This window comes from Electrophorus electricus, chromosome 16, assembly GCF_041902795.1.
Source record: "Electrophorus electricus isolate QZ-2024a chromosome 16, ASM4190279v1, whole genome shotgun sequence".
In the NCBI taxonomy this organism is placed as follows: domain Eukaryota; kingdom Metazoa; phylum Chordata; class Actinopteri; order Gymnotiformes; family Gymnotidae; genus Electrophorus; species Electrophorus electricus.
In genome coordinates, this window is record NC_137512.1 from 24,020,001 (window position 1) to 24,044,335 (window position 24,335).

General features: G+C 46.4%; 1 protein-coding gene across 3 annotated transcripts in view; it reads right to left on the reverse strand.

Moving 5' to 3' along the window:
- shank2b (SH3 and multiple ankyrin repeat domains 2b) overlaps positions 1–24,335 on the reverse strand; it is a 56,438-nt gene that overhangs the window by 19,782 nt on the left and 12,321 nt on the right. The window contains exons 5-8 of one of the 3 annotated variants that reach the window (XM_081699462.1): positions 20,970–21,041; positions 16,993–17,074; positions 8,658–8,740; positions 6,403–6,527 (exon numbers count right to left, since the gene is read on the reverse strand). In XM_081699462.1, the coding sequence (XP_081555588.1) occupies positions 6,403–6,527; positions 8,658–8,740; positions 16,993–17,074; positions 20,970–21,041 (362 nt within the window). Of the gene's footprint in view, positions 1–6,402; positions 6,528–8,657; positions 12,635–16,992; positions 17,075–20,969; positions 21,145–24,335 lie in introns of those variants that run through there. The other 2 variants (XM_081699464.1, XM_081699463.1) reach the window with 2 other exon arrangements.

Below are 24,335 nucleotides of genomic sequence, written 5' to 3' on the forward strand. Positions count from 1 at the left end.
CTGCCTCAGCCCCCTGCTGCTGCCTAACCCCCTGCTGCTGCCTCTCTCCTCCACTGCTCCCCTCTGTTGCTCCCTCTAACCCCTCTGCTGCCTCGTGTCCCGCTGCTGCCTCTCCCCCTGCTGCTGCCTCTCTCCTCCACTGCTCCCCTCTGTTGCTCCCTCTAACCCCTCTGCTGCCTCTGTGCCCTGATGCTGCCTCTAACTCCACTGCTGCCTCTCCCCTCTGCTGCTGCTTCTCTTAAAGGCGTTTGAAGAACCTGTCCATGCACACACAGCTAATAGAACAGGTCCTGGTCAAAGGTCAGTGTTCAGAAACCAGTGTCCTCAAGTGACTCCTGAGAGTGAATCCTCTGCACATGTGAACAGCTTGGGCTGGTGAGGTCTGTACAGGCTTAGGTGCTCATGCAGAGCAGAAATAAGCTCTGCGTTCCCCAGCAGCTAAGAAAGGGCGCCTGCAGCTACCTCAGGAGATACTGAGTGAGCGCTCCGAATGTGTCTGTGCTGCCACGGAAACGGAAGACACATCTACCGTGTGCCCGACAGGACGCATCAATAATGCAAACCATTATTCGTTAAACAGACAGGGTGTACTGACCTTGTGCATAATGTCCACTCTGATATGATTCTGATATTTTAAAAAAAACTAAACAAAATGGAGGTCAATGAGATGGAAGAAAAGAAGAGAAGAGAAAACAGCAGGAGGAAGCAGGAGAACAGGGAGACGAGTGAGTCGAGGTGAGAGCGAAGAGTGAGACGTGCTCCTGCCCACACACCAAGACCAGTGGGAGTTGGAGTATTTTCAGTGAAGCCACTGCTCTGCTCTCGAGCTTTCTGTTGGATCACCAACACCATTCTGAATGCACAAAGACCGTGCAGCGGAAATAAAAAGCAAAAGCAGACCGGACTGTGTTACTGGTTCTCTGCAAAAAGAAACACCGAGAAATACTCAATTCTTTACTGAAGCCAAACCACAAAATGAGTCGAAAGAGCTTGAGCAACGGCAAAATCATAGCGTCCAGTGGCTCAAAGATTTCTGCTTAAAGAACAGAGACGCTACTGTAATGTACGGGAGCAGACAGGCCTGCTGCAGGGAGCCCCATGGTCAGTGCATGTGTATCCCCGTAGGAGGAACCACCGGAAACAAGGCACACAGAGGCCCTGGACAAGTCCATCAGTCAAGGTGGGAAAGAAGCAGGCAGCGCTGCCTCGACTGTGGCTCCAGGGTCCTAAGCAGTAAAGTGTTCAATGTCATTGTCTGCACGTGTTCACTGTTTGCTCAGTCATTGGAGGAGGAGAAGGAATACTGGAATACTAGCCTGGAACACTGAACTACTAATTTTTTTAAAAGATTGAGCATATATAAATTCAATAAATCCTAAAACTTGGGTTTTAAAGAAATCTAACAGAGTACAAAGCATTACTACAGGGCCTTGAAAAAGTATTCATACCACTTGAACTTTTCCACATTTTTTCATGTTACACCTACAAAATGTATTTTTATTGGGATTTTATGTGATAAACCAACACAAAGTAGCGAGTAATTGTGAAGTGAAAAGAAAATGATACATGATTTTCAAATTTTTTAAGAAATAAAAATCTGAAAGTGTGGCATGCATTTGTATTCAGCCCCCTGTACTCTGATACCCCTAAATAACATCCAGTGTTACCAATTGCCTTCAAAGGTCACTAAATTAGCAAATAGAGTCCACCTGTGTGTAATTTATTCTCAGTATAACTATGACTGTTTTGTGAAGACCTCAGAGGTTTGTTAGAGAACATTAGTGATCAAACAGCATCATGATAACCAAGGAACACACCAGACAGGTCAGGGATAAAGCTGTGGAGAAATGTAAAGCAGGGTTAGGCTATAAAAAAATATCCCAAGCTATGAACACCTGGACGAAGGGAGGGGAAATTATGTTAAAATGCTATTTGTCGACTACAGTTCAGCATTTAACACTATCATTCCCTCCCTACTCACTACTAAGTTGGGAGATCTAGGACTGCATACATCCCTGTGCGACTGGATCTCCAACTTCCTAACAGACAGACCACAATCAGTACGGGTGGGCAACTGCGCCTCATCCACCCTCACCCTCAGCACTGGAGCTCCTCAGGGTTGTGTCCTAAGCCCCCTGCTCTACTCACTGTACACCTACGACTGCACAGCCACTTCCAGCTCTAACACCATTGTCAAGTTTGCTGACGACACCGTTGTCGTGGGTCTGATCTCGAACAACGACGAGAGGGCCTACCTGGAGGAGATTAAACACCTGGAAAACTGGTGCCAGGAAAATAATCTCCTCCTAAACGTCAGTAAGACAAAGGAGCTGATCGTGGATTGCAGCAAGAAGCAGGAGTGGCACTACCAACCTGTGAGGATCAGTGGAACCACGGTGGAGAGAGTAGATAGTTTCAGGTACCTTGGTGTTCACATCTCGCAGGACCTGTCCTGGTCCCGCCATACCAGCTCCCTGGCAAAGAAGGCTCGTCAGCGTCTTTACCACCTCAGACGCCTAAGGGACTTCAGACTGCCCTCCAAGGTACTGCGGAACTTCTACACCTGCACTATCGAGAGCATCCTCACGGGGAACATCACAGTCTGGTTTGGAAATAGCACCAAGCAGGACAGACAAGCACTCCAAAGGGTAGTGCGTTCAGCAGAGCGCATCACTCACTCGGAACTTCCTGACCTGCAGACCACCTACTACAAGCGGTGCCAAACCAAGGCCAGGAAAATTGTGAAGGACCCCACCCATCCCAACAATAGACTCTTCTCTCTGTTGAGGTCAGGGAGGCGCTTCCGCTCCCTGAAGGCCAAGACAGAGAGGCTGAAGAGGAGCTTCTTCCCACAGGCCATTCGGGCCCTGAATCAGGGAAACTGATAAACTGTGGGGACCACCACTACCACCACGTAACATGACTGTATATCTGTACATCTGTATATATAGATTTAGATTTATACTCAATTAACCTGTTACAACAACTGTAGATATGGTACTATACAATGGATCTGTACATTCTGTAGATTGTGTACATATATACTCAACCATATACATTGTACATTGTGTATATAATCATAATATACATATATTGTACATACATTGTTAATATATTTTTGTACATACATAGAATATATATTTATCTGTATATATATTTTTTTCTCTATGCACCCCTGGTTCTCTTCCTCAGTTTGGACAGAGCACTCTCCACCATTTCACTGCGTGTTGTACTGTGTATGACTATGTATGTGACAAATAAACCAAACTTGAACTTGAACTTGAACTTGAACTTGAACTTGAACATCTCACGGAGCAATCCATCATCATCATCATGTTCAATCCATTATCCGAAAATGGAAGGAGTATGGCACAACCGCAAACCTACCAAGACATGGTCGTCCACCTAAACTGACAGCCCAGGCAAAGAGAGCACTACTCAGAGAAGCAGCCAAGAGGCCCATGGTCACTCTGGAGGAGCTGCAGAGATCCACAGCTCAGGTGGGACAATCTGTCCTCAGGACAACTATTAGCCGTGTACTCCACAAATCTGGCCTTTATAGAAGAGTACCAAGAAGAAAGCCATTTTTAAAAGCAAGCTATAATAAGTCTCGTTTTCAGTTCGCCACAAGCCATGTAGGGGACACAGCAAACATCTGGAAGAAGGTGCTCTGGTCAGATGAGACCAAAGTTGAACTTTTTGGCCTAAATGCAAAATGCTATGTGTGGTGGAAAACTAACACTGAACATCACCCTGAACACACCATCCCCACCTTTAAACATGGTGGTGGCAGCATCATGCTGTGGGGATGCTTTTCTTCAGCAGGGACAGGGAAGCTGGTCAGAGTTGATGGGAAGATGGATGGAGTTAAATACAGGATCCTGGAGGAAAACCTGTTAGAGGCTGCAAAAGACTTGGAACTGGGGCCGAGGTTCACCTTCCAGCAGGACAATGACCCTAAACATACAGCCAGAGCTACAATGGAATGGTTTAGATCAAAGTACAATCATGTGTTAGAATGGCCCAGTCAAAGTCCAGACCTAAATCCCATTGAGAATCTGTGGCAAGATGCTCTCCATCCAATCTGACTGAGCTTGAGTCATTTTGCAAAGAAGAATGGGCAAAGATTGCAGCCTGGAGATGTGCAAAGCTGGTAGAGATGTACCCCAAAAGACTTGCAGCTGTAATTGCAGTAAAATGTGGTCCCACAAAGTACTGAGTCAGGGGGGCTGAATACAAATGCATGCTACACTTTGCAGATTTTTATTTATTAAAAAATTTGAAAACCATGTATCATTTTCTTTTCACTTCACAATTACTTGCTACTTTGTGTTCATTTATCACATAAAGTCCCAATAAAATACATTTAAGTTTGTAGGTGTAACTGGAAAAGTTCAAGGGGTATGAATACTTTTTCAAGGCCCTGTATGTAGATTGATTGTTTTGCTAAATGTCCTATTCACAACAAGTTGCTTATTCTGTGGGTGGTCGAGTTACATGCAAGCGTGCATAGCATCCCATCATGTTTCCAGGGCAACGGGCGCAATTCCGAGCATGATTCTAAAATTAGACTTTACTTAAAATCTGGGTTTTTCTTGAATTTAAAACTATTATAGTTCATGCACAAACATCACGATGCTTAGCTGTGTAATGGCATTACCACAACACCCTGATGGGCTTCTGGATCTACTACACTGAGTCCTGTGTGACCACCAGACAGTGCTTACAGCTGCTCCCAGCAGCCATGCCTACCTTGTGGCCCCTCCCAGGGCCCTTTTCTCCACAGCGCCTACCACATGCTGATATGCAGATGAGGGGTGTGTCTGCCCAACTCCCTGTTCTTATGGTCACTCCCCCAAAGAATATTTAGCATTTAAATAGTGAACATTTGATCTCACTGCTCTTCCCATCCTTGGGTCCTGCATATTGTTTTGTAATCGTACTCAGAGGAGGCTTGACCCCTTACACAGATGCAACCAGGAGATCACAGACCAATACTCAACATAATCAGGAGACCACAGATCAATACTCAACATGACCAGAAGACCACAGACCAATACTCAACATGACCAGAAGACCACAAACCGATACTCAACATGACCAGGAGACCACAGACCAATACTCAACATGACCAGGAGACCACAGACCAATACTCAACATGACCAGGAGACCACAAACCGATACTCAACATGACCAGGAGACCACAGATCAATACTCAACATGACCAGGAGACCACAAACTGATACTCAACATGACCAGGAGACCACAGATCAATACTCAACATGACCAGGAGACCACAAACTGATACTCAACATGACCAGGAGACCACAAACTGATACTCAACATGACCAGGAGACCACAGATCAATACTCAACATGACCAGGAGACCACAAACTGATACTCAACATGACCAGGAGACCACAGATCAATACTCAACATGACCAGGAGACCACAAACTGATACTCAACATGACCAGGAGACCACAAACTGATACTCAACATGACCAGGAGACCACAGATCAATACTCAACATGACCAGGAGACCACAGACCAATACTCAACATGACCAGGAGACCACAGACCAATACTCAACATTCAAGTGTCTCATTCAAACCAGAATAATTAGTTTTTTACAATCATGTAAAGATGTTTGTTAATCAACCAAGTGCTGTAGTGGTTAATCTGACAAGCACTTATTCCGGCAACATTTCCGATCGATGTCTTAGCTGAGAGCACGTCCAAGGTTCCACGTCATCCACAGCGAATGCAACGCCATGAAACAAGCAGCCAGGTCCGAAGTTATCAGCGTGACTTTGCCATGCCTGTCCTGACAACAACACAGTAGGCGGGGAGACAGGAAGGAAGCGTTCCCCTGCAAGGAAGACCACCAGGGGTGTTTCTAGCCTCTTCTACCCAGGACTGCTGATGAGCAGTGTGTGTGTGTCTGTGTGTGTCTGTGTGTGTCTGTGTTGAATATGTGTCTCATTAAAAATGTAACTGTGACCTTCCCTCAAGGTTTTAACTCTCAGGCTTTATATAAACACTCCCCTGTTTACATAAACGTGCGGATGATTGGGCACGCTCACTTCTAACAGACCTCACGGCATAAGGAAGCGGACGTTTGTCTAGGCCGAGCTAAAGCTCGCCAAGAAACACGTCCCAACCGCACCGCCGAGAGAAGAGACATAGAAACAGGCCTCGTCCATTCTGCTTTCAGGAGTGTTCTGCATTGTGTAAAGTGCTGACTGACGCATGAAATCAGTTAATAGATCATTAAACGGAGAGCTTCATGTTTCCATCTCGCAAGGACACACAAAGCTGGAGGCAGAAACTAGGCGCCCTGGTTTCGCAGCAACACGTTTGCAAGCCCCACGCGGCGATGGGAAGTCCAGCCTCGTCTTACCTCGATGAGGAAGTCCCCGGTGCGGAGGCCAGCCTGCCAAGCCACCCCACCTTCATCCACCGACTCCAGGTACTGCAGGGCAGGGAAGGCGGGTGTGGGTGTGAACTCCTCTATCGGGGTGTCCGCTAGCAGGGCAGGCAGGAAGCGGAGGGAGGGAGAGAGAGAGGTTACTGCACAAGCCCGGGCCGCTGCAGGAGCAGGGCTCGGGCGCGCACCGGAGAGCCACAGCTGCTGCACACTCGGATGTTTGGCCGCGTTGGCCAATCAGGTCGCTATAATGCCTCTAAATGGGCTGGGTCAGGTGACTCAGAGCTGGAGACACAAAACTCTGTCGCAAATGATGCCTGACGATGTTGGAATAATCGGTGCTCCATACGTAGGAGCAAAGCACCGTTAAAGAAGGCTACAGCTGTTTCTCAGTAAACTGAATTCAATTCTGCATGGGTAACTAGCCCCAGCAAGCACCTCCACATAAGAAATGCATCACCCAGAAATGCCCGCACTGTGTATAACAAAGCCATACTAGTAGGAGCCCATTAGCAATATGCAAATGTATGCAAATGAAACCATGCTAAATGATCCCCAATGGCTTTCACTCCCTGTCCTCCCTGGCCACATAAGTGTTTGGGAGTGAGATTTTACTTTACATAGTGAAATGTTTGTTTGTTTGTTTGTTTATGTTTCAGGACAGTGTGTGCTACCACAGGGACAGAGACAATGAAGGTTTCCAAAGACAGACCAAAGGACAGGTGTGACTTTAACGGGTACACAGGACAGGTGCGGGTTTAACAGGTACACACAACAGGTGTGACTTTAACGGGTACGCAGGACAGGTGCGGGTTTAACAGGTACACACGACAGGTGTGACTTTAACGGGTACGCAGGACAGGTGCGGGTTTAACAGGTACACACGACAGGTGTGACTTTAATGGCTACAAAGAACAGGTGCAACTTTAACAGCTACACAAAAAACCCAGCAGTGCGCTCCAGAAGCAAAACAAAAGCGTGACGAGTGCACTCGGCAGACAAGCGGGGATGATGAGGGGCCCTCGTGACCCGACGACTGCCTCTGGAGGCCAGGGGGTGCCGGGCTGGCTTCAGAGCTACCCTCCGTGCCTGACTGCTGCACTCAGCTCCTGGTCTGTAGCCCTACCCTTCTGGCTACACCGCACTGCACACTAGGCTGGTCAGGACCCATTCTACCAGAGTGCTGCAGCTCACCTGTCAGCCACTCAGTAGCATGGAGAAAAACTTCTTGCGCATGGGACTTTTGTTATGATTCCGCATTTACAGCACAACATAGTAACGTGTTTGTTCTGCTTCTTTTCATGAGCTCCATTTTTAGTCCATTTTCATCATTCAGCATTTGCTCTTATCCAGAGCAATGCACATATCTTTCTTAGTAAGGCTCCCAGGGAGTTAATGACCTCATCATGACCTCGATGGCGCTCACGCCTTTCTCCGCCTGGTGAGCTGCACGTGGATTCTAAAACCAGTGCCATCTGCTGAAGGCCTTGAATGTAGGTTGGAACAAATAAAGTCAAAGTTTGTTTTGTAAAGCGAGTGTTGCACCTTTTTCTCGACAAAGCACTGCCATGCTCATCAAACAAGCACCGGTTTAGCACTTCAGAAATAGTGTGTCTGACATCTCCATAGTGACGTCTCAGTCAAACTAACAGCAGTGTATTATGCTTGTGCTGAAATGTGGGAGGGTGAAAAACTGAATTGGGAGTTTCAGCAGAAACTGTTTCAGGCCGAGTGCAGTCTTTAGGCAACGATGTCCCTATTGCCACACACACACAGAGAGAGAGAGAGAGAGAGAGAGAGAGAAACACATGGACCGAGAGAACTGAGGGCTTGTGTTTACAATCCACATAAATGACAATAAAGCTAAAAAAAAATGATTCAAACAGACATATGTACAAGCTAAATAAGTTATTGTATGGATGTTAATAACGTTGTTGCGCACACTGATATGCATGCAGGGGAGGATCGTATCCAGTCGACACTACAGGTACACTTCTGGAGTGATGGGGTATACGGGACTCGCGGCATTTCTGTGGGGGTGGGTCAAAAGCACACACACCACACACAGTTTACTCGGTAACGATGAGCTTATCACAGGCACGAGGGTGTAAACATGAGGCGGAGAACAGGCGTGTGGCATTCTAAAAAGAAAGCAAGCAAGAAAACAAAAACAAAACAAAACAAGGAAGCTTGCGAGAAAGATCCACAGAGGAGGGTCTGTGTCCTACCTTTCGCCCCTCGCAGCACAAACCCGAATCCCTCATTATCCTTCTTCTGCAGCAGCACGGTCTTTTCGTCAATAACGCAGTCGCTGTGGAGAAAATCCCGTGCGCAGCGCCCGTTATTACACCCTGCCATCCTCATCATCGCAGCAGCTGCGCGCGCGGAGCGATGCTTCATCGTGCCAGGCGTCGGCTGAGAGGAATTCATCATCCGCGGTGCGAGTCACACGGTCGGCGAGTACGTCTCCGGGAAAACGGCACCTGCGACTGTCAGGCTCTTAAGCCGCGCAGGAGGCACGGGCCGGTACCGGCGAGGCGCGCTGGCGCAAGCGTGAGACATCACCGCCCGATGGAGGATGGAAATGGCAAGAGGGAAACATGAGAGCCAGTCTTGGTTGGTATGAGCGAGCGAGAGAGAGAGAGAGAGAGAGAGAGAGAGTGTGTGTGTGTGTGTGTGTGTGTGTGTGCGGGCGTGCACGGCACTACTGGATGGGAGAGTAACTTAAAATAATCTTATCGATTACAGAATCTACACCGAAGACGTGAAGACGTGAAAATATGGTTATGTACGCGTGTGAACAGGATACTATCATTTTAGGCTCTCAGCTAGCCATGTTTTGTTTTGATCGCGTCATACTTTTAGTATTACATAATACTGGATGCAAAATCATTCCGTGGTCGAGGGTTTCTCAGTAGTCGCGCGGACCGTGCGCTTTGCTCAGATTATTTAACGGATTTGCTGATTCCAGTTGCGCTCATTCATGCAGTCATCTTAAGGTCTGAGCGCGCATTTAGATTCAGGAGTACGCACTCTAAACGCAGTACACCTTATTCTGACGAGCTGTCTCATCTCCTGGAATTGTCCAGTCGTAGCGCACAGAGCAGACGCAGCATGGCAGACCCACGTAGCCATATGGGTTATGCACCAAATAAAGTGGTTACTTTTGGCGATATGCTGGGTTCGTATACTACCATAAAAGCAGGTGTGTGCAATTTATATCACAACTACAATAAAGCGTTACGTGCATTAATGCTTACTTATACATCTTTTAAAAAAACACAAAAAGCAGATACCTGAAACCTGACGTAATGGTGATGTGCGCATGCGCAGCAACCATTGCTAGGGGATTATATACCCAGAACAGTCGTAGAGAAGTTGACATGTAAGTAGTTTTAGGTAGGGATATTATGAGGAATATTATACCAGCAATTCTGTTCATGTTTCATAAATAAAAATACAACAAACAGCAACTCCATTTTTACGTTAAACACATATATTACGAAACATATCAGTCAAATAATGTAAGAATATGTCCTCATATAAGTAGATAAAACAGACTTTGGACACTAGGAAGGAACTGATTTTCCTCTGCTGATCGTTGGTTGGTTGCTTTATGCAGCAGGTTGTGATGATGGAAGAATTATTTCTTCCTGAACCCTGAATAAAAGTAGGAGATCGAATGGACAATCACCTGGAAGAATTGTGGGTGTTGGGTATCTATCTATCTTAAAACAGGAGGCTCCCAAGACCAAGAGGATGTAAAGTTCTCTCAGAAATGCAGTGTGTCTAATTGTAATGAATTTGTATAGTATTTATTATATACTGCATGTACAATGTGCACATTGCAATAAAATAATAAAGTAGGTAATACATGGGTAAACTATACACTTTTATATATAGAAGTGAACTGTATGGAGGAACGCTGTGACTCTCCAGACCGGATTATGCATGTGAAAGAACAGCAAGGCAGTGTGGTCCGATTCACTGGTTCTCAAGGCAGTTAAGCTTCCGGGTGAAATCTTGGTGAGCAAAACACCAATCAGAGGTCAACAAGCACTTCTAGAGAAATTTACACAGGCTTGGAATCCCATACCAGCAATATAGCTGATTAAACTTGTGTACGTCTGTCAGTAAAGCTGCAATTGATGTAGCTGTTTTTGTAGAGTAAACAAAATGATGTGACGTGTGAGATGGGAAAGTTTGGACTAGACATAATCGGCCTTACATCCATACAGAGTAGGGACTCTGGTACAAAATCTTTGGAATAAGGCTCTACTACTGTGGAGTTCCCACAGGAGATATGGCCCCAGGCAGGGGGCCTTGGAGTTCATCCCAGTGGACAAGAAGATTGCCTCATTGAGACTGCGAGTCTCAGAGAGGAAAACTCTTACTGTGTGTGTGTATACCAAACAGCAAGCATTCGGTCTTCTTGGAAAAGGTGGGACAGGTGCTTGAGAGTGTGCCACATATTGACTCCACGCCCATGTTGGAAACGACATGGAGATTCCTGAAGGCACGTGATTGGGAACTCCACCCTCCCTGGTCTGAGTGGGATAATGTAATTAGACTTCTCTGCAAGACATGGAATGTCAATAAGGGTACTTAGTATCAGAGCACCTTGGGATTTTGCAATTGTGTCAGATGACTTGAGGCCATGTACTGGACGCCCAGGTGAAGAGTGGAGCAGAGCTATCAACTAATCACCACTTGGTAATGAGCTGGATACATCAAAAAGGGTTTCAGCCAGAAAAGCTTTCCAGATGGCCTGGAAATGTCTGGTGGATCACTCTGTGAGAGTTTATTTCAACTTCTCTCTCTAACAGGGCTTCTGCGAAGTAAGGAAGGGGACATTACATCTGAATGAGCGATGATCTAATCCTGAATGAACCTTGTTCTAATCCTGAATGAGCCATTTTCTAATCCAGCAGCAAGAAGCTGTGTCCAGAAGACTGTCGGTGGATGGAAAACCATCAAGTTGAAGAAAGAGGTTTTTTAAGTAGTGAGAGATCGCTAGAATTAATCGAGAGGTTTCATAGCAACAGAAGGGCTGCGGCCAAGCTAATTGCAGAAGAGAAAGATTGGTCCAGGAGGAAATTTGTAGAGACCATGGAAAAAGACTTTTGTGTGGCCTCAAATATGTTCTAGAAAACTATTCAGTACCTCAAGTGGGCAAGATAGATATCACCCAAGATGACCTGAGCAGGGGTGGGAAGTGCTGGTTTCTACTGGCGGTTTTCTTGAGTGGGTGGAGGAACACCAGTCAGGCCCATATATCAGAAGCCAATGTCCAGGTACCGGAGAGGAGATTCCACCTGATAGTTGAATTTAGGGTTTTTTGCTCAGCTCAAGGAATCATGGACCCTTTTCCCATCCCTTTTACATTTACAGCATTTTCTCTGGCACAGCTTTGTGAGGAATCATGGGAGTATGCCAAACCATACTACATTCGCTTTGTGGACTTGGAAAAGGCATATGTCCATGAACCAAAGCATCAGTTGTAGAAGGTCGTGCAGGATTGCAGAGTACATAAGTTGCTGCATCCTGTGGTCTTTGTATGAATGCACTAAAAGCAGTGTCTGCATTTTTGGTGTCGAGTTGGAGTCATTCAGGCTGTTATGCTCTGCCATGGGTGCATTTTGTCTCCACTCCTGTGTGTGGTTTTCATAGACAGGATATCAAGGCTCTGAAAGCTGGAGCAGTGTCTACTATGGAAGGCTAGAGGTGGCATCTCTGATGTCTACAGATGATGTTTTCCTTTTAGCAGCCTCTGAACCAGACCTTCAACATGCACTTGAGTGCTTCCTGGGTGAATGTGAAGTGGCTAGAATGACAATCAGCTTCTCCCTGTCCAAGGTCATGGTACTCTCCTAGGAGAAAAACAGAATGCTCTATTCAGGGGAGAGGAGAAATCCTGCCTTTTGGGTTAGGGTTAGGGTTAAAATCTCAGGATAACAAGCTCCTCTTATGTATCTCAGGATTTTGGTCATGGGCGATGGAAAAAGGATGACTTTGACAAACAGATCAAGTCAGCGGCAGCAGTGCTGAGGTGTCTGAATCAGTCTGTGGTGGTGAAGGAAGAGCGTAGTCCTAAGACAAAGATCTCTGTGTACCAGTCAGTCTATGTCCCCATCCTCACCTTTGGTCATGAGGTAAAGGCAGTGACCAAAAAAAAAACTACCCTGTGAAAAGAAGTGTCAGAAATGAGACTTTTCCACAGCATTGCTGGACTCTCGTTTCGTGATAGGGTGTGGAGCTCTGCAAACAGCTGCCGCCCCTCAAGATTAAGAGGAACCAGTTGAGGGGTCTGGGAATCTCATAAAGATGCCCCCCCCACCACTCTGCTCCCTCTACAAATGTTCCAAGCGCATCCCACTGGCAGAGGCAAACACCGAACATGCTGGAAGGATTATATTTCACAGCTGGCCTGGGAGTGTCTGGATGTCCCACAGGAGGAGCTGGAATCTCTTGCAGGGAACAGAAAAATCTGGGTTGATCTTCTTAGCCTGCTACCACTGCCACTCTCACCAGGAAAGGCAGAAAGAAGATGAGATGAAAAGAGACAAAATCATGTTTATTTTTTTACTAAATGAATGTTGTTTACCAACGCCTAACAACAGAATGTCCACAATCAATTTGTCCAAGTTAATGAATGATGTCATTTTGCAGATATTAGCTCAAAGACAAATATTACTGAGAGCTGGCCTGTTATGTGACAACCTTTAGCTAGTCACAGATTTGCAACTACACCCAACATTCTCCTTCAAAGTCTCCATGCCTCTGAAGCTCGTTTTTGTCTCCTAAGAGCTGCACAACTGTGGCCTTGATATTTGGTGTCCATAGGACTCATTTTAATATAATAAAAACTTAGTAATTTTCATAATTCATCATTTTAAAATTTGAAAGTCAAAACAAAATATGCTAGCCTGATTCCTGCATGCTGAAGAGAGAAGTTCCTGGACTATCCCTAATCTATATTAGCAGGCACCGCATTGCTTTTCCGAACACATATCAAAACCAGTCCTGGACTATATTCATAGGGACTCTCCATTGAAAAATGTGTTTTTGGCTTAAGACTTTACAGTTGTTGACCTGTGCCGAGCAGCCATCGTGATTCTGGATGGAGTACAGTGTGTGTGAACATCCATGAGGACGTGGTAGCGACGCCTCGCTTAGTGCACAGACAGAAGATGGTCTTGACGGTCTTTTTGACCTCTCCAACTGTAACTACACCCTGACGAGCTGTATGCTGAGCCGAATGCCCTCAACAAGGAGAGCTGACTGCTGCAGAACAATGCCTGGTTACCATAGATACATAATTGGCTTTGGGGGAGAGGTAAATGTATGCGTGTATGCTGTAGTGTCATCATAGAGGTCATTAGCTAATTTCCCTCCCTGCACCGTTAAGATGCGCGTTTTTGCTTGCAATAGAATTCATGTCTGCAGGCTTTCTGAGTAAGCAATATCTCTTTGCTTTTTCTTGAACGATTCTTTATGATTTTCCCCGGTATTTGCAATGGGGAAAAAGTGCTCCTTAGTCACATGTTCACATGTGTATCAGTAGGTGTCAGTAAATCATTAAGCATTACATTCTGAATTTCTACAGTGAACAAAAGACACTAGGAGATATCACTGATCTCTCTGTGCCCTTTTGGAGCCAGGCCTACACCATTATTTAGCATTAACATTACTGAGACTAGCATGAACATTTCTTGTCTTGTACTAGACTTGTAGAGAGAACAGGAACAGGTGAGCATCACATAGTGCCCCCTGGGTAATGTAGTTTATATAGAGCCCAAATGTTGACGTGCCAGTAAGGCATACCAATGAATATCGGCCCACTTCATGCATTGATCCCTCCACCTCCACCCAATGTAGTTAGAGCCAATTGTACTGTGTCCTGTTGTAAAACACATCTAGCAGTGTTGGCTGAAGAATTCTCCATGGATCCTCCACACATGAATGAAGAGCATCGTGGAACCATTTAACATCTGACTATGAAGCTGGGCATCAGAGTGGTAGCATGAGTAGCACCGTAGACAGGAAAGGTTTTTTCCAGCACTAAAGTCTACAGTTGAGTCAAAGTCACCTGATACTGAAAATACATCTACATAAATGAGACTGCTGCATAAGTCTGCATAACTGCACACGTCTTGGGTCTAAGGTCCAGCATTCATTCCTTTCATTTTGACCGTGAATATGCACAATAAACGCATTTTCCTCATATGCTTATCAGCCAACGCGGTTGTGTTGCATCAACGAAGTCAGTTGTTTTATATCAAAATTTATGCTACTTTGGGCTGCGCTGCACCTAAAACTAGTTAAAACTACCTCGGAACGTTTAATCCGCAACATGCAAATAGTTGAAAAACAAAACCAGCTGCCGGTACGTTTATGAGAAGAGACACGCATGTCACAAAATGTGTTGCTAGTGCAAAAAATCATCAACGTAGGTGGAAAAATGAGGTATTTAGCGGTAAAGCCAAATGCTGTGGTCTTTGGACGCTCGCACAATGCCAGTAAAGTTGGTATTAAAGCTGATTCGTACTTCCAATGACGCGGAGATGCATGCACAGCAATGTTATGATCAATGAATGCAATGTGTGCAAGCTGCTCCTGAAGAGAACCACGAATGTGCTTCCATGGAAGTGTGGCCTGCAACAGGAAGTAGACTGCAATGCATCGCCATGGATTCTCTCGGTGTGTCTCCATGACAACGCTCTCTGAGCAAGGGGGTGTGTCTGCTGAGTGGGAGTTCAGACCATTACTTATAGAATTTTCCTTTGCTTTCTTTAAAATATCTTACACGTCAAATGCAAAAGGTTTGTCCCATCGCAAAAAAAAAAAAAAAAAAGATTCCACTGTCTGCAGAAAAAACTGAAACAGGTCGACAATGACGTGGCTTTTCCGCGTAACTAAGCGTCACGCACCGCGCCCCTGCCGGTGTCCTGCGGCGGTGGAGCACGTGGTCTTTTGTTTACATTGCTCTGTCACGTTTGTTCTCGTATTTGCTTTCGCTGCGCCTCCCTCGGGTGGGGGGTGTCTTGTGCCTTATTGCCACAGCACCTGGGGGTTATTATATCATTATATTTAGCCTTATTTAAGCCTGTTTAGTGCGCGTGACTTTGTTGCAGCTCGTGCATGTTTGTTTTCGTTTTCGTTCTGTTTCGGTAAAACGCTTCAGTCGGAGACTCGCGTTTGCTTTCCCTTTTCGTGCTTGCACTTCACCGTATCCAGCCATTTGACCTCTTGAAGAGTCAAGCCAGCGCTATATAACAACAATCCACACCACTGATAAAGCTCAGCAACTCCCTCTAACTTATCAGCGCGTCTAGCAAACATTCTGTCAGCACCAACTCTTGGGGCACTTCGCAAAAACTACTGGGTTAAAAATGAGAAAAGTGTGCCCACTTCGGCCAAACGTGATCTCCGGTTACTTTACAGCACAGGCCGCTTTACAGTGTTGGGGACGGTAGCCTGGGCCTCGGCTATCAGAGCCATTTAACCAGCCGTCTGACAATCAAAGCTTTCACACTCCGCCCACCTTCTCCAGACAAATGTAAAAAGTAAACAGGTTTCTTTGTTTGTTTTGCTACAGTGTGAAACAGATATGATGTTTGATTAGGTGGTAGATGGCATCTGTAGTTTGTAGTAATCCTGAAAGCCGTGGCCCTACCTCGGAACGTTTAATCCGAAACATGCAATCAGTTGAAAAACAAAACCAGCTGCCGGTACGTTTATGAGAAGAGACACGCATGTCACAAAATATGTTGCTAGTGCAAAAAATCATCAACGTAAGTGGAAAAATGAGGTATTTAGCGCTAAAGCCAAACGCAGTGGTCTTTGGACGCTCGTACAATGTCAGTAAAGTTGGTATTAAAGCTGGTTCATGCTTCCAATGACGCGAGATGCATGCACAGCAATGTTATGATCGATGAATGCAATGTGTGCAAGCTGCTCCACGCGGTGTGGGAAAGAACAGTCGGCTAACGTGCCGCGCGCGGAGCATCTCCAGACGTTAAATTCCAAAAGGGACCAAAGAACTGCCCTTTGGGGCAACTTAAATAACGGAGTTGAAGAGGAAACTTTGAAGTGAGGATTAAATGTATTCAAAGACGCAAAACCTTTTTAAAACATTCAGGAAATTAAGAGCACACTAGAAAATAAGGATTAATCCCCTCATGGAATTAAAAAACCTAAACATTGTGAAGACTCCAATAACTATTAGATCTACGAATAACATGAATGTCTGCACTATGCAAAAACTCATAATCGATAATATTGGAGCACAAATATTGTTTTCAAACCAAAACAGTTTATCCTGAAACAAACACTGGGGGGAAAAATCTCCCATTAGATATACAGACTATATTCCCAACTTAACTCAGCAGAACAGTACACTTTGACATTAATGTCAAAAAAATGTACTTCTCAACTCCTGTAGGGTGTCTATTTAAAGACTAGATATTGTCTGAAGTACGAGGAGGGTAACGCTAAGTCGTGGAGCCCAGAGCCCTCGTCTATGGTCAGGAAAAGGAAAAGAACAACGACTATGACTCTTACCTGGATGCGTCGAAGCTGTCGTATGACCCCACGGTGTAGTGGCGAAAGAGCTTCCGTCGTTCAGATCGGTCTGCTCGCGCATCTGCAGAGTCAAGCCAAGATGTCCATGTTTACAGCCATGCAGGGAAAGGGCTTAATGTCCCAGAGCTACCAGCACACTGCAGAGAACTCATGCCAGACTTGTGAGTTCCTTTACCAAGCTGTCTGCATGGTTGATGAGACAGAACACATCATCACTACCATCACTGTCATCATTAACATGTTATTACTTAGCTTAACCACAAGCCTGAAGGTAATGAGATGGAAAGAAAGATTAAAAGAATAAATCATGCAGAAATTGCCTTCCAGCTACAGTAGAAGACCCAGGGGAATGAAAAAAGCCTTCTGCTCACAAATTGGTCAAACTGTGCGCCATATGTCCCAGAATCCCAGCAGCCATCCCTGGAGAGGACTGAATCATACAGCGTTGAGCCGATACTAACTGTACTTTAGGAAAAAATTCACGACTCTTTGTCCAGGAAACGCAACCAGCTTCAGTAGAATTAGCTGGAGCGTTGAGGTAAATTAAGCAACAACGGTTAAAGCTTTTCTGTGGTAAAAAGCACTGCGGTCAGCATGACATATTGACTGACTCGCCATCAGTGACGGACCGCAGGCACGAAGACGCTCTTGGGAGCGCGGGGGAGGCGGCTGGTTTGAGGACAGATACATATTGACCAGAGATGATGCAACCAGCGGAGTAGCTAACAAAAGGGCCCCTGGTTCACAGCCAATAAAAATGCCTAACCACCTCCAGGGAGCCCTTGCACTGGGTCATAACCGCCTCGGTTATGGAAGTGGGTTCACATAAGCTCAGGTGTTTGGGAAGGCAAATCCCAGAGCGCACACACACACACACACACACACACACACACACACACACAGCTTTCCTGCAGGACAAGCACTGCCAGGTGACGAGCTCTAATGGCACACTTTGTTTAGAGATAACAGTCGTTCGGGAACAAGAACACACCTGAAACTACTTTCTTCTAGCTAATGTATTCCCTGTTCACCACTACCGTAGGCTGGGACAGGTTTTTACACACCTCCGGCTTGTCTCTGTTTTCTGGTCAGAGATGCAGTTCTCAAGAGTTCAACATTTTTCATCAAGTCCGCACACAATCAATTAAGCTCAGAGGTGATTTGCACTCACAAAACACAAATCTAATCCTATATGAGGTCCCAGTGTTGCACCGGGGGAAAAAACGTACCTGAACATAAAACAAGAATACAGCGACAGGAATTGATCTAGGTGAATCCATATTATATAATATACAGATTAAAACTATAACCATTTCGGTTGTTGTATACATACATCCTCTTTTGCTGCAGTAAACACCATTTGTGAGCGCAGTATCACTTCACGGCTTCCTGGGGGGCCGTGCTCACTCGGCTGGCGGGTTTAAGGCCCCAGTCTGCACGGCCTGCCTCGTTCTCGTATATCTGACGTTCTCGGCTGTCAGGAGGCTGCGTGGGATTCAACACTTTTCCTCCTCCATCCCACTCGCTGCTTAGCGTCGCTTTGTTGTGCAGACAAACATTACGACATGTGCGTGATGCAGAAGGCCAGCTGTCTGCAGGTCTTTCTCCGTTAAGCCTCACCCTCCGCGCTTCAGCGGGGCATGGCCTGCTGCTGACCATACGCCTTACGCCTTTATTTGCAGCGTTTTCACTACACGTAAATAGAAAAGTAAAACTGAAGAGAAAATCACGGTGGTAAGCATGGGACACATTCATGAAGGCATACTGATGGTTGACAAGGCCCATTATTAACAATCAGTTTAACTTTGGTCTCATTTTTAGTACTTAAATATCAAAGCAGCAATTAACCCAAAATCTTGAATTTAACCCGAAACTGAACCTACAGTTCAAATACTGGACACCACGGTTAACCCACGGAACAAATACTGGACACCAGGGTTAAACTACAGATGAAGTACTGGACACCAGGGTTAACCTACGGCTCAAATACTGGACACCAGGGTTAACCTACGGCTCAAATACTGGACACCAGGGTTAACCCACGGAACAAATACTGGACACCAGGGTTAACCTACGGCTCAAATACTGGACACCACGGTTAACCCACGGAACAAATACTGGACACCAGGATTAACCTACGACTCAAATACTGGACACCAGGGTTAACCTACGGAACAAATACTGGACACCAGGGTTAACCTACGACTCAAATACTGGACACCAGGGTTAACCTACGGAACAAATACTGGACACCAGGGTTAACCTACGGCTCAAATACTGGACACCAGGGTTAACCTACGGCTCAAATACTGAACACCAGGGTTAACCTACGGCTCAAATACTGGACACCAGGGTTAACCTACGGAACAAATACTGGACACCAGGGTTAACACACGGAACAAATACTGGACACCAGGGTTAACCTACGGAACAAATACTGGACACCAGGGTTAACCTACGACTCAAATACTGGACACCAGGGTTAACCTACGACTCAAATACTGGACACCAGGGTTAACCTACGGAACAAATACTGGACACCAGGGTTAACCTACGACTCAAATACTGGACACCAGGGTTAACCTACGGAACAAATACTGGACACCAGGGTTAACACACGGAACAAATACTGGACACCAGGGTTAACCTACGGCTGGTGGCTGACCACCTAATAAAGATTAGCCACAGGCCTTTACTTAAAGCTTGGTGTTTTGATTCAACAGTCAGCAAATGTCTCTCTCTATCTTTTTCTCACTCTCTGCCTCTTTCTCACTCTCTCTCTCTCTGTCTCTCTCTAATGAAATACCCTGACGTTTTTCTGAGGCTGCTGCTGTGGAGTGCACGCAAACACACACATACACCCCCCCACACACACCCCCTACACACACACACCCCCCACACACACCCCCTACACACACACACACACACACACACACACACACACCCCCTACACACACACACAAATGCACACAGTCACACACACACACAGAGACCCACACACACGCACACACATGCGCATACACACCCACACACAACCAACCACCCACCCGCACATACGCACACACACGCACACAGTCCTGAAACACAGGCATGCCAGATAAATACATGCCAGATATGCACACACTCACAGTCAACACACAAGTATGTGCTTGTTCATACTCCAAAAAGAGGCACTTTGGTGCCAACTGTGATGGTAACAGTTGAAGTGAGGCATCATCACAGAGACATATATCTATAGGTCCCATTACTTAGTCCTGAGCAGACGTCAACATGATGCAAAAAGGACTTCTGACTTATCTCACAGATAATATACAACTAGCACCCTGTTAAGGCATCCGAGCGTAACGTGTCAATCAGTATTCAGCAGCTCAGATATAAAAGACACACACTGAAGTACAACTCACCCCATTACCCTCTCCATTAATAAATGATGCAGCCTATATTGTTTCCCATTTAGATCCCACTGAGCGAGATGGAAGCCAACAAGCCATCGGAAGACGTGCGAGTGGGAACGCGCTGTGACAAAGCTCCCAAAGTCAGGAGATGTAACAGCAATGCCACTCTGAGCAGCTTCACAGTCCAGTGGGGCACAGAACAGCGCACTCAGACAGTGTTTAAAACAGCAGTAGCACAACTAGTGTTTGTGCAAAATTAACCTTAAGGGATTGATTTGATTATTTTTTTTTTTTGCAGTTTCGTAAAAATGCAAAGCTGATACATCTTCGAGGCACTTTGCAAGATTTTCAAGCTTCACATCATCTTGCGCTCCATGGAGTGAGTATGTAATTTATGACGAGTGAATGTCTTACATGCAAATACTCACACATAACACGCACACTTGAGTCAGCATCAAAAAAACACATCAACAGTACGGCAGTCGGCTCAGACATGTAGAAACCCTACAGACTCTGCAATGCTCTACTCGAAAGCAAAGTTGTCACGGACATCTACAGTACCTCCAAAATGGACCTTCTTCCTGGATCTGGGGGTTTCATCCATCTGGTCTCCTCCTGCCTTTGAGCCCAGAGCTAATTGCAGGAAACAGTCCCCCAAAACAAAAGAGGGTGTAAGCACTTCTCTCTCGCTCGCTCTCTCTCTCTCTCTCTCCCTCCCTCCAACCCTGCCTCCCTACCCTAGCTCCACATAGCCCCAAACTTTCTCACTCCTTAAAACCCACACGAAGGTGAGAGTTAATCCTCGTCATCTTTGTGGAGAAGCATGAGGGCCAAGGCATTGAGGAGACCCTATCGTACACTCCGTTCTCCCTGCTATATGAGAGAGAAAAACACAGTGTGTGTGTGAGAGAGAGAGAGAGAGAGAGAGAGAGAGAGAGAGAGAGAGAGAGAGGGAGAAAGGGAAGGTACAAAACGAGAAAAAAATCTTGCTAAGGCCCACTCCTTAGCAACAGGGTTGTACAGTGTAGAGCATGTTTCCATGGAAATGTATCAATCAGGAATGTGCATGAGAGTGGCTCTGAAAGGTTGAAGAGACGGCAGCGTGGAGCGTGTGCTATTCTAAAGCCAGCAGCGGTGCAGGACATCGGCAGCAGTGGCGGCATGGCTCGGAATGCCACAGGAGCGCTCGGAACGCCACGGGAGCACTCGGAACGCCATGGCAGCATGGAGCCTATTCAAAGCACCTTTCCAGTACTCTGCTACAGCGCCTGGATGGGAGGAGTGGCGGAAGGTTGCTGAGAGTCCGCTAAAGGTCAACTAAACTGATAATTACCGCTAATACAACTCACGGTTCTCTTAAAGGACGCTGGAAATGTCATGTTTGAATCCAACATGCCTTCACATGGTGGAGAAGCAACACCAGCTTCTCAACACCTGCACACGTGTGGAGGTCGCGCCAGCTCCCCAAACACCTGCACACGTGTGGAGGTCGCGCCAGCTCCCCAAATACCTGCACACGTGTGGAGGTCGCGCCAGCTCCCCAAACACCTGCACACGTGTGGAGGTCAGGCCAGCTCCCCAAACACCTGCACACGTGTGGAGGTCGCGCCAGCTCCCCAAACACCTGCACACGTGTGGAGGTCACGCCAGCTCCCCAAACACCTGCACACGTGTGGAGGTCGCGCCAGCTCCCCAAACACCTGCACACGTGTGGAGGTCACGCCAGCTCCCCAAACACCTGCACACGTGTGGAGGTCGCGCCAGCTCCCCAAACACCTGCACACGTGTGGAGGTCAGGCCAGCTCCCCAAACACCTGCACACGTGTGGAGGTCGCGCCAGCTCCCCAAACACCTGCACACGTGTGGAGGTCACACCAGCTCCCCAAATACCTGCACACATGTGGAGGTCACACCAGCTCCCCAAACACCTGCACACGTGTGGAGGTCACGCCAGCTCCCCAAACACCTGCACACGTGTGGAGGTCACGCCAGCTCCCCAAACACCTGCACACGTGTGGAGGTCACGCCAGCTCCCCAAACACCTGCACACGTGTGGAGGTCACGCCAGCTCCCCAAACACCTGCACACGTGTGGAGGTCACGCCAGCTCCCCAAACACCTGCACACGTGTGGAGGTCACGCCAGCTCCCCAAACACCTGAGCAATCGCCTTTACTCCCTCCTGCTCCCCCACAGATGTCATCTAACAGAACCTGTGGCCTAACAGAACATGCAGCTAACAGAAAACCACCTCACATGAATCTGTAGGTAAATACGGTATAAATACAGTATACAGTATAAATACAGTTTACAATATAAATACAGTATGCTTCTGCCTCGAACAGACATTGAACTCACAGCTCTTCCGGTCTGTAGTGATGGACATACTTCCTATGATGCACCACTCAAACCTTTATGTAAACAAATCCAGTAACTTTCAAAATACAGACTCTCCCAATTTCTTGCATACTTGCATATTTTGTGCATATATTACAATAATGCCATATATACATTTATGGAAATCCCACAAATTAGCAATTCCTAATAAACACCCAACATCAGGCGGAAGCACAAGGTACATCTTCTCGAGCACAAGCAGGGAGATGTTACAGTGGAGAAGCTGAGTCAGCCAAGCCTTCTCCCTGCTAAGCCAATGAGTCACCGAGGCCAAAGCCTGTCAGCCAATCACAGCTGCTGTTCGCCACAACTCCCGGTCTGTCTACAACAAGCTGCCACCGGCAGAATTTTGCAACACTACATACAGTTTGTTACAAGTGCAGACACACCGTATGATGTACTGTACGCAAGGGCCAGAAATAAGATTTAAAAAAGAGAGAGACATACGGCAAACTGCTGTATGTTAAGCTGAAATGGACACGTGCACTTTAGCTAACACATCTGAATCAGAGGCAGAAAAATCCAACAGAGACAAATCTATTGTTTTAGCCGACCTGCGCCCTGTATTCTAAATCAAAGGAACTCGAACACAGCACATGAATCTGGATTCAATCCCACTCCATTTTTCCTCTCTCTCTCTTTTTCTCTCTCTCTCTCTCACACACACACACGCGCGCACACACACACACACACACACACACACACAAACACACACACACACACACACACACACACACACACAGACAGACAGACAGAGAGAATGCTGGGAAACACAGTGATCACTGGGCCACCAGGTGACCCTGTGCAGTGGGAAGAACATGCATTGCTCTAGATGTTGTGCACATGAGCCTGGAGCATGGAGAAGTCTGCAGGTGGTGTGGCTGGATGTGGGCTTGGACCCAGCAGAGAGGCAGACGGACTTCTGGAGTTCCAGGTTGGAGTGAAGATGGCTGGGAATGAATTTCTACCCAGCAGCATTGACAAGAGGCCCAATTACTAGACTGGTACCAAATTTCATCTCAAAACACACACATACACACGCGCGCACACGAGTCAGCTTGGAAAGGCACAATTCCACAGTGATGTGGCTGTCATTTGGCCCAGACTAGACATGCTATACATGTTTAACACACAAACACTCCACGCAACATAAAATCCACACTCATAATGCCATCAAAATACAATCACACACCTTACCAACACACAACCACACCTTACGAACAACCAACCACACACCTTATCAACACACAACCACACACCATACAACACACCATACCAACACGCCACCTCACACCAAGCAATACCCTACACCACACTAACAAATAAGCACACACACTACAAACCACACTAACACACAAGAACACCCCCCAACTTCACACTACACTAACACACAAGCACAATGCTATATCAACACACAAACTCCACATGTAAGAGTTACACACAACTGCATGATCCACACATCATAAAACACACAACCAAAGACACACACTTCCCACGACAAAGACAAAGAGCTCTAAACATCTACACGCTGA